Source organism: Macrobrachium nipponense, chromosome 33, assembly GCF_015104395.2.
Source record: "Macrobrachium nipponense isolate FS-2020 chromosome 33, ASM1510439v2, whole genome shotgun sequence".
NCBI lineage: Eukaryota > Metazoa > Arthropoda > Malacostraca > Decapoda > Palaemonidae > Macrobrachium > Macrobrachium nipponense.
Window position 1 is genome coordinate 24647020 of NC_087219.1, and position 12500 is coordinate 24659519.

The window sequence follows — 12500 nt, forward strand, 5'->3', positions numbered from 1 at the left end:
TGTTGGAATGAGATGAATATAACATACACATACGTACACACGCGCACACACACACACTACACACATATCTATATATATTATGTGTTTATATGTATGCAAAGTAAGTATATATGTATGTGTAAGTATATACATACATATATATATATATATATATACTATATATATATGATAAGTATGCCAAAGTAAGTATATATGTATGTGTAACATATATATATATATATATATATATATATATATATATATTTATTTATATATATATGAGGAATGTATGTGACATTCCATATATAAAAATTAAAAACTATAATGTTCATTAAACCAATGACCCAAGGGGTCATATAGAACTTGCAGGAGTGTGATAGGCAGTGATGATGTAAAGTTGACTAAGCCTTAACGTGTTGTATCAGCATCCTAATTAGTAGGCACCTGTAGTCATCAAATCTATTGTTGTGTAAATCGTCAACAATGCTTTCGCTTGAGAAACCATGTTGACCTATAACCCACAGACCGTGTTAAGTGACTTTTGTCTCCATATGTCATCTGTGTGTATGTTCGTATGTTGAGCTAGTGGTTTGCCCCTCACCTATGATCTTGTAACGAATTGTATATCAGACTCATTTAGCACTCCTCATTGGAAGGACCTATCATAATTTCTCTATTATCACTTCACGATGTAAGTTTATGAAGAATGAAATATCTTATTTTTTGTACTCTGTGTTTCAACGACTCAACCCTTACATCAGAAAGAAGATACTGACGAAACTTAGAATTATCATTGCAATCGATGATACTCCAACGAGGATGGGAAGTATACCAAACCGATACTTGCGTATAACATCGCAGGTCTTGATAACGAAGGCCCAGCCCCCCCAACACACAAACACACACACACACACACTATCTATATACTATTATATATATATATATATATATATATATATATATATATATAGAGAGAGAGAGAGAGAGAGAGAGAGAGAGAGAGAAGAGAGAATCTACATTTACATACATACCTACATACACACACACACACACACACAAACACATATTTTTTATTTATTATATATATATATTATATATATATATATATATATATATATAGTATATATATATATATACGTGCGTGTGAGCCCGCCCACGCAAGAGCAAGCAAACACAACCTCAGTAATTCACTGATGAACCGACCAGATAAGCACACACGCCGAGACAAACAAACAGACAAAAGAGAGGAGCTCTGTCTTTAGGAATGAAACTATTTTCAGTATAAAGAATTTAGGACCACAGAGAGAATTTTCCCCTCTCCGCGTCCCTCTCTTACACCTGGTGCGAGGGGAAAGATGGTCTACGAAACTGACGCGTTCCAGACATTAATATTATTTTATTTCGTAATATATATAATATATATATATATATATATATATGTGTGTGTGTATTTATTTGTATATATAGTATATTAATTTATATATACATATATATATATATATGTATATATATATATATATATATATATATATATATATATATATCTATATATAGATTTGGGAATAATTTTTCTTATCGATTATATATCTTTTTCGGTGTAAAAGATTCGCAATTCACGATAAGCAGACGGCTTTTTTTATTATGTTACAATAAATGAACAGCTTTCAACCGAACATCGCAGATTGACTGACCAATAATCGGAATGATAATTCAAAGATTATGTATCAATAACTGTCTCAGAATCGAGATAATATGGACAATGAAGAATTATCTGTTATTGTCTTAGAATTCACACAGTAATGACAAGGACTCGTTTCTAGGAAGAGTTCAAGAATTACGATAATGGATCAAGTACTAATTATCAGTAATTACTACAGAGTTAAGATAATGCAGTTAAAGGCCAATTATCGATTATCAATAATTCTGAATATTTCAAATTGCCTTGACGATGAGAATAGTCAAGATTAGTTATCAATGAAACAAGATACTAAGGCCCAGCAATAATTATCAAACCGGAAACAAATTATTACTAATAATTGCGTAAGAATTTAGAAGACCAGGAAATACAAGAACTACTGTGAAAGCAATAATATAGCAAAAATTTAAAAACATATACATAATAACTCTTTTCATTCCAAGAAAATACAAGAAATAATCACACATCATTAATATCATTACATAATGTAAGTCATTTCATTTCTATCATCATCATCATCATCTTTACTGATTCTGATATGAAAATTGTATTCCTTCGCAAGACCAATCTCTTGCAACATGCAACCATCAGTCAATCACCTTTGGGAGCACAATCTGCCCAAACATCGCTGCGTTGTACAGATTTTTCTTTTTCTTTTATTTTTTCATTTTATTTTTCCTTTCAAATGTCTTTGTGATAAGAATGACGCATTTCTCTTACGGCTTCTTTTATACAGCGAGCGATTTTCGACCATGAAACCGAGTGCTTCAAGGTCGGTTTTCGCTTGCAAACAGATAGCATAGAATCTTATGGAGTGTTTCAGAAGCCTGGAAAATCTGTTGACGTGAAAGCAAGGTTTTAGAGAGAGAGAGAGAGAGAGAGAGAGAGAGAGAGAGAGAGAGAGAGAGAGAGAGAGAGAAGGGGATAATTAAGAAAATATCCAGATTATAATGAGATAGAGAGAATAATTAAGAAAATATCCAAAGTATAATGAGGGAGAAAATAATGAAAACATCCATGGTATACGAGAGAGAGAGAGAGAGAGAGAGAGACAGAGAGAGAGACAGAGAGAGAAAGAATACATGAAGGAAATAATCAAAGGAGAGGGGAAAAAGGCAAATCCCGAATAAGGGAGGAGGGGAAAAAAGAAGAAGGGTTAATCAAGAAGTTTACTGATTAGGAGGGGACAGGAACAAGAGAGGGGAAGGAGATGAAGAAGAGAGAGAGAGAGAGAGAGAGAGAGAGAGAGAGAGAGAGAGAGAGAATAATAAATGTGGTTGGTTTTCATGGCATATAGTGTTAGAGAAAATAATTATGGAAGCTTCCGAGAGAGAGAGAGAGAGAGAGAGAGGAGAGAGAGAGAGAGAGAGAACAATGATGAAACCACCCTGGGTAAAGTGAGAGAGAGAGAGAGAGAGAGAGAGAGAGAGAGAGAGAGAGAGAGAGAGAGAGAATGAATTTAAAATCTGCGGCTTGTAAAAGCAAATATTTCTATATTTCTAAGCCTCTTAAGCCTTTAGTCATTCATATCAGCTTAACTGCTTTTGCGAGAGAGAGAGAGAGAGAGAGAGAGAGAGAGAGAGAGAGAGAGAGAGAGAGAGAGAAATGAATTCCTCACCTCGTATAACGGCTCGTAGATTTTATAGACGAAGAACTTCTTCTCCTCCACCTGTGATCCAGCCCTAATGCGAACCTTCCACCAGCCGCCCTCAGGTAATTCCGGTAATTGGTACTTCAATTCCACCACACCTGTAGGGCCGGGGAACGAAGAGGGAGAGTTAAGTCCGTAGAGTTTATCGGCATCATTTTGCTTATCTTTTATATCACATTATTATTATTATTATTATTATTATTATTATTATTATTATTATTATTATTATTATATATTATTAGATTAATATGCTAGAAAGAAAGATAGATAGAGCTACCAAAAGTGAAATAAAATAGAATAAAATTTATGAATAAAACCTGCCTAATTGAAAGATATTGAATTGTAAAGCAAAAACTTATTGGTATTATATATATATATATATATATTATATAATATATATATAATGTGTGTGTGTGTGTGTGTGTGTATTTATAATAGCCACAATGCCATCTTAACTTTACGAATTCTACACGCTTTTCTGGATTCGCTTTTCACTACAAAGCCTTAAGATCCAAGTACAAGATATATGCAGAAATTATGATGTCTGGTGGCAGGAAACGAACCCAGGTCCCATAATCGCAACAAAGTCACGTTTCCGACCTGACCACGAGAAGGATAAAAGTCTATTACCTCTCATACATAAACACATAGAACTATCGTTTCCAGATAGACTTATTAGAGCTGGAATAGACCCATCCTCACTATTGTAGGATATATAGCTGCCAACTGCCTCCGTCAGATGTAGAAAATACCCGGACGCACTCCAGCCTCACTGCCAGTACCACCTCAGCGCACTGGGCAGTGCCCTACTCCATCTTGTTTGGACATGGGGACAAACCGCCCACCACTCTTAGTGACTGGCCCTCGCCTCAGTGCCAGTGCTAGAGCCAATGCTGAATCTCCCTCCCAGAGATCCTAAATAGGACACCACCTCACTGCCAGTGCCAATTGCTTGCGCTGGGCAGCGCGTGCCAAGGTCTCTGTAGTCCAGATGATGAGACCAACTACAAGCCTGGCACTGCTAACGTGACAGCCAGTGCTATATTGAGATCCACGTCCTACCTGTGAGTCTTCCACGCCCTCAACCGCTATATATACTATATATATATATATATATATATATAATATATACTATATATATATAATATATATATATATATATATATATATATATACATATATATATATATATATATATATATATATATATAATCTATATCCTATATATATAGTATATATATATATATATATATATATATATATATATAATTATATACACATTATATATGTATATATAATATACATCCATTTTTACTCGACCAAACTCAAAAACTTAAAAAAATAACAAAGAAAACTGAGGAAGCAACGTAAGGAAACCTTGTGTAGAGGGGAGAATTTAGATAGGGGAAAAACGAAAGAACTAGGGTTAAATACCTCATGTCAGAATCCAGTACAACTGACCCCCTTCTTGTTTTCACCGTTTAGAAAGCCATGAGAATATTTTTGACTTCGCCTCTTTCCTTTTGTTCCACAACAACGAAGCGAAGATGGAAAACATTTTTAATTTCGTTTTAACGACATGTCAGACAAGATTCAAAGCCTGTCATCATCTCGTCAGACTGAGCTACCGGCCATTAGCTAAATCCCAAAAAAGGAACCTTTGTTTTGGTGTTGTAAATATGAGTGTTAACGCCACGAGTGTCACAGAGCCAGACAGAGATCCTGTAAATTTCATCTTCTTATGACATTATAGAAATTATATTGTTTTAGTGGACAAATTAGGCTTACATTCAATCCTTTGAAAGGTAATTTTAATGTTTTCTATGAAGGTTCACACTCTTTTTCTGTTCATAGCTTGCATGCTCCCTTAGTCCGCATAGGTGTGTTCGCTCAAGGAATATTTTTGAGAAGAGTCAAATTTTTTATTAATTTTCTCATAGTAAACTTAATACCTGGCACGCAGATTATGATAATATATAATATATACATATACATATATACTGAAACCATCCCCTGTTACTGGTTGTTTATATGGTGTTTTTACGTTGCATGGAACCAGTAGTTATTCAGCAATGGGACCAAGGACTTTACGTGACTTCTGAACCACGTCGAGAGTGAACTTCTATCACCAGAAATACACATCTCTGAGCCCCTCAATGGAATGCCCGAGAATCGAACTCGCAGCCACCGAGGTGGCAGGCAAAGACCATACCAACCACGCCACCGAGGCGCTCATCCCCTATTAGAATAAACTCTTAGTGTTGAAAAAAAACAATATATAATTATATCTACGAACAATAATTTCCTGAAAACCACAGACTGAATAATAATACGATATCAATGCAACGTGGGTTTTAGACCTGAATAAATTACCGGCAATTACCGGGATGGAAGCACATTCAATATTGCATTCCCACCGATGATTCCAAACGGAAATAGTCATATAATTGTCGTGATTAATCTTATCCTCGTTATCATGTTATTAATGATCATCTCCTTTAACATAACCTTCCTTTTTGCTACTGCATAAAGATCTTGTTCATTCCAACGGGGATTTCAGGATTACGTTTTTGTAATGCTTCTTACCTAATGTGTTCGGGAGGGCGTTTTCGTCATGTTTCTCGTCTGATGTGGAGGCAAGATGGTTTTTGTCAGGTTTCTCATTTAGAGTGGAACCATAATCACGTTTTTGTTATGTTTCTCGTTTCTCATTAGCAACGAGCTCGGGACTGTGTTTTTATCATGCTTTTATTTTTTTGTATAAAGGAGGAATTTCATATTATTATTATTATTACTATAATATCGAGAAAAAAGGTTGTATGAAAAAAGAAATTATTATTATTATTATTATTATTATTATTATTATTATTATTATTATTATTATTATTATTATTATTATTATTATCATACAGGCCTGATTTTGAGGATAAGGGTTTGGATGCAATATAATGAATTTAAAATATCAATCTTTTGAAGAAACTGATGATAAATGCATTATCAAATACAATGTTAATATATACAATAACATAATTCTTAACTCTGTCAATTCCCCATCACATATAAAATGGAAGATATTCCTCTCTCTTCCCCACGAAAGCCATTACCCCAAGGGTTGTTCCGAAGATTCCCACAATTCCTTGAACAGATAAAAAGAAGAGGATGAGGAATCATCCACAAACGGACCTTTTGAAAAGGCGGTTTCCTCACAACTCTTACGAGCCGGAAGTTGAAATGAAGTTTAAGGTTGGCAGTATTTTGATTGTGCGGTTGGCTGAAGGCCAGAGTTGCCAAGTTCAAAGTGGGTAATACTTATCTCATTATTTGGGTTATTTTTTATTTTGCTGGCTTCTCTCTCTCTCTCTCTAATACTATTTAGGCTAATGGAGGCATTAATATATCTGATCTGCTGGCTTTCTCTCTCTCTCTCTCTCTCTCATTATATAGGAATAATGGAGGCGTTAATCTCTCCTCTCTCTCTCTCTCTCTCTCTCTCTCTCTCTCTCTCTCTCTAATACTATTAGGCTAATGGAGGCATTAATATATATCTGATCTGCAGGCTTCTCTCTCATCTCTCATCCTCCTCTCTCTCTCTCTCTCTCTCTCTCTCTAATACTATATAGGCTAATTGAAGCATTAATCTATTGCTGACTTCTCTCTGTCTCTGTCTTTTTCTTCAAAACCGCATTGGCTATTGATGACATTTATTGTTCTCTAAGTTGCAGTAGATATTAGTGAAATTTCTATTTCTATCAACTGCTCTCTCTCTCTTTCTCTCTCTCACATGTTTTCCATCCTCCATCTATTCATTATCTTCCTCGGGCCTGGGCTAGATATGGTCACTGGAGTACCTTTCCCATCAGCCTTCCAATAACATAACTTCTGACATGTCGAAATTAAACTTTATTCAGATAAATCCTATAATAATAAATAATAATAATAATTATTAATAATAATAATAATAATAATAATAATAATAATAATAATAATAATAATAATAATAATATGTTTGATTAAAAATAATGGCAGAATTCACAGACTTGATTTTATATAAAATTCTTTCAATTCTCCTGATGATTTGTCTTTCTGGCACGCTGGTATTATAAAGCAGCTGTCCAAAATTCATCGTGCTGTAGGTCGTCAACGGAATTTCGGGCTGGTGTTATCAAAGGCAAACTGGTTCTTAGGGACAGGCTGGGGTCGTCAACAGGTATACAGGTGTGTCGCTAGGTCGGGAACAGGCCGTAGTCGTCAGGGGTCTATGCAGTATTCCTTGTTTTTCCTTCTTTTCTGGGTTTTCTATAGGCGTCTACATGTTTCGTCCACCTCAATGTAAGTTCCGAGGCATCCTCGGATTGGGCACGTGTATCTGTAGATGACGTTCGTCCCCTTCAAGGGATCCTGCGACGGTGCGGGTTTATTCTTCATAATAAGGCTGCATGCTTTCTTACTTCTATAAAATATGATCAAGTTGATCTGTTTGTTGTTGTCGGTCGGGGAAACGCAATTCTTGATTATTTCCCATAGGGCTCGCTCGTCTTCTTTATATCGCCGATGGAAGGTTCCCTTGTAGAAAAAATTAATTTTCTGCTGGGGGTCTGGGCGGGGTTCCTGTAGGTACCATTTATCCATGCTCTTCCTAAAGACGTTTCCTAATAGTTTAGCTTTTCATTCGTGTATTAGGCTTTTTTTTAATACATCAGATTATTTAGAAATTTCCCATAATTCTTCAGAAAGAATTTTATATAAAATCAATTCTGTGAATTCTGCCATTATTTTTAATAAAACATGTTTGAAAGAAGGTCTGTTTCCCGCATACACAACAACAACAACAACAATAATAATAATAATAATAATAATAATAATAATAATAATAATAATAATAATAATAATAATAATAATACCAGCCAGCTCGCAGTAATAGGTGGTACGAGCACCTACCTGAGGGAGTGATAGAAAACGATCAGGCAAAGATACTCTGGGACTATGGTATCAGAACAGATAGGGTGATACGTACAAATAGACCAGACATGACGTTGATTGACAAAATCAAGAAGAAAGTATCGCTCATTGATGTCGGAATACCATGGGACGCCAGAGTAGATGAGAGAGAAAAGATTGATAAGTATCAAGACGTGAAAATAGAAATAAGAAGGATATGGGATATGCCAGTGGAAATTATACTCATAACCATATTGACACTAGGCCCGATCCCAATATCCCTGAAAAGGAACCTGAAAAAACTAGATGCCGAAGTAGCTCCAGAACTCATGCAGAAGTGTGTGCTACTAGAAACAGCGCAAATAATTAGAGAAGTGATGGACTCCTAAGAAGGCAGGATGCAACCCGGGACCCCACACATTATTGATATTAATAATAATAATAATGAAGTCTATTCATACATGATCGAAAATATGTGAACTTACGTACGAAGAATTTCGGAAATGATATCAAAAATAAATAAAATAAGTTGTAAGTATGATCGAGATAAACAGGAAATATAAGTAAATAAAAATAAAAGGGAAAAAAACTATATTTTTAGATCATGGAACAATACTCGGACACTACCGAAAAGAACTAAGTTGTTCCATGGAACATGACTCTTTGTACCAAATTAATGAAATCCTACGAATCTGTTTATTAATTTTTATACAATCCTGCTAACACATATACGAGCGAAATACAAAAACCTAACTTTGTTTTAGAATAGAATATAGAAGTTAAGGGCCTAAAGGCCAAAGCTGGTTTGAGTTATGGGACCAATAGCGTCAGTAAGCGTGGTTGGTAGTGGTAAAAGGTGTTTGGCGTCACACCTCGGTGATCACGGGTTCAATTCTCGGCCATTCCATTGAGGAGTGAGAGATGTGTATTTCTGGTGATAGAAGTTCACTCTCGACGTGGTTCGGAAGTCACGTAAAGCCGTTGGTACCGTTGCTGAATAACCACTGGCTCCATGCAACGTAAAAGCACCATACAAACAAAAACAAAACAAACGTTGGGACCTGTAAGGTCATTCAGCGCTGAAACGGAAACTGACGGTAAAAAGTTTTGAAAGGTGTAACAGGAGGAGAACCTTTAGCAGTTGCACTATGAACAATGGTTGGGAGAGAGTGGAAAGGAAGATGGAAGAAAAATAATACGAACCTTTTTCTGGCTGGGGTAAATATCTAGAAGAACATTCTTGATATTTTTATGGGAAAATATTAAGTACGGTAATATGATATGAAAAAAAGCTGATGTATTTGCCCAATATTCAAATAACAAAATTAATTTAATCTATAAAACAGAAAATATGATACGAGCTACAAATATCAAGATACTCTATGAAGATTCATATATGACAATTTCGTATTGATAACGCAGCAGGAAGTGCGAACGAAGAGTTATGGGAAATTTCTGAATAATCTGATGTATTCAAAAACAAGTGTATGACACGAATGAAAAGCTAAACTATTTGGAAATTTTTAAAACTGACGAACCAATTGAAAGAACAGGATGCATGAGTGAAAAATTATGACTTTTTGAAGAGAGAACTTAAAAAAAAAAAACAGACAAGATTGTGATATAGCGGAATGCAAGACCTAAAAATGATTGGGGCGTTCATAGGCTTTTTTTTTTTTTTTTTTTTTTTTGTTTTTTTTTTTTACACCAAGGCAGTAGTGTTCTTTGGAGCGTTTTACAAAAATACTTTTTAGGTCTTACAACGGTCTTTATTTTCCTTAGAAAACTTAAAACCAGACAAGATTATGATATAGCAGAACGCTACACCTAAAAATAAAGGCAGTTTTTCCTTCTGGAAAGCTTAAAAGATCACTGCGTTTGTAAACAGAAATGAAGTGAACATCGACGAAAAAATAACGAGAGCAATTAAAAACGAGTCAAAAGAACATGACGCAAGAAATACTGCAAGAAAACTTTTCGGAAGAGGCGAGAACCGAGGTGCAACCATGACACATTGGAAATCCTGCATTGTGATGCATGTGCAACGCCCTTAGTCATGATGAAGTCCCACGTTTCATTGTAGGATCTCTGTTGAAAAATGGGACCCTCCCCGCTCCCCAACCTTTTCAGCCGAGCACCGCTGGGGACAAAATTCCTTCAGGACCCTTTGTGAGCGGTATCAATAGCGAAGACGGTCCCTGAGGATAGATAGGACCTTTATGCGTCCTTGGAGGAGCTATGACGGTCTGTAGTAATTTATCTGCATTGGACTGCTGCGAGTTTTTACCGACTTATGTCCGTCCTAAGCCGGGATACGAGAAGGGATCTTATGTTAATTTCGAGGCCATGCCTTGTGAAATAAGCTTATAAAGTCGCTTATTGTAAAATACGGATGTCATACGCTCTCGCTGATGGGTCAAGAGGTTCCTAAAGATGGCCCGTGTACTCTCACTCAGTTTCGAACCTCTGACAGACGCGATTTCAAATTTCTTTCTGACACTGCTGCAAATTTCTCCTTTCTTTTTATTCCAGTTTTTCCTTCAGTTTGGGATGCTTCCTGCTCATTTTATCTCTTCCGTTTCTTATGTGCGCTGCTTAATACAAAGTTACCTCCTTAAAGCTGTTTACGCTTTATTGAACTCTTCAAGGAAACGTCGCATTTTTCAAAACAGCCTCTCTGGGCGTGACGACAAAAATAAGCCTATTCTGACGACTCACGCCCATCAGAACAGCACAGGGATTACCCACAATACAATAGGCAAAGCCGCTGTCACAATGGGGGGACGTTATTTGAGGTCAGAATGCAGCGCCGTTGGGGAAAACGGGATGGAAATTTTCAAGCGAAAATTTACCTGGAGTTAACTACGCTGCCATGACTTTGTCCAAGACTGCCTGAGATCATTATAGGTTTTACTGTGGCGTTGTTGTTGTTGTTGTTGTTTTTCTGTAGATGTCATAACCTATTCCGCAGTTGTTAATTTGATTCTTCTTTCTTCTTCTTCTTCTTCTTATTATTATTATTATTATTATTGTTATTATTATTAGTAGTAGTAGGCTGCACGTACAGTCTCCCTCTGTCTGTCAGTTATGTCTTTCTTATCTTGATTATTGTGGAGTCAATGACCGTGTTTCTGTCATGTTTCTCATTTTATGGGGAATTCAGGGCTGTGATTTTTTTAACATTTCTCGTTTTATGTGGCGTTCGTGATAGCATTTTATCACGCTTCTAATTAAATATACAATTCTTGTCATTTTCTTTTCAAATGTGTAGTTTAGGTTTGCATTTCTTGTCAAGCTGCTCACTCAATGAGTTCAGATTTTGTCAAGTTTCTCATTAAACATGGCGGTCAAGATTGCACTCTTGTAATGTTTCTCATCAAATGTACCTATAGTTTAGGATTGTTTTTCGTCATGTTTCTCTTTAAATGTGACGTTCAGGTTGGCAATTCTTGACATGTTTCTCGTTGAATATGAAGTTCAGGATTAAATTTCCATAATGATTCTCATTAAATGGGAAGTTCAGGTGTGAAGTTTTTGTCATGTTTCTCATTAAATATAGAGTTCAGGGCTGCATTCTTGTCATGCTTCTCACTAAATGTAGCATTCGGGGCTGTTTCAATTAAATGTTATTCATTCGGGCTGCATTCCTTGTAAAAGTTTCTTCATTAAATATAGAGTTCAGCTGCATTCTTGTCATGTTTCTCATTATAAGTGATATTCACGGCTACATTCTTGTCAAGTTTATCATTAAACGTAGAGTTCAGGATTGCGTTGTAGTCTCGTTAAATATGAAGTTCAAAATTGCACTTTTTATGACAATTTTATCCCAATGGCTTCATTTAGTTCCTCTTGCTATTGATACTAATATTATTACTATGAGCAGAAGGAGGAACATTACTCTAAACGAAAGAACATTCATATGAAAACTGCCAAAATAAATTGATGTGAAAAAACACACAACACAACTGAACAGGTGAGAGTACCTTTTCAAATTGAACTCACTGTCATCGAAGGAAAACTGACCCATTTTCGTATGTCCACTTCCAGAATATATATATATATTCATATATAGATATCATATATATATATATATATATAATAAAAACTAAAAATAAAAAACCATCACAGTTGCACTGCAATAATTACAAGCAATTATTTATGCTTGCTGCGAAGTGCACCCCTTCCAGTTTATTCATTAAATATGGCGTTTCATTCCACTTGTTCATTTATTTTGAT

The 12500-nt window shown here is 35.5% G+C and overlaps 1 protein-coding gene across 4 annotated transcripts in view; it reads right to left on the bottom strand.

Annotated features, from left to right (window-relative positions):
• Positions 1-12500, bottom strand: part of LOC135203025 (thioester-containing protein 1 allele R1-like) — a 405497-nt gene that overhangs the window by 83255 nt on the left and 309742 nt on the right. For all 4 annotated transcript variants that reach the window (XM_064232597.1, XM_064232596.1, XM_064232594.1 and 1 more), the window contains exon 7: positions 3294-3424. In XM_064232597.1, coding sequence (XP_064088667.1) covers positions 3294-3424 — 131 coding nt within the window. The remainder of the gene's footprint in view (positions 1-3293; positions 3425-12500) is intronic.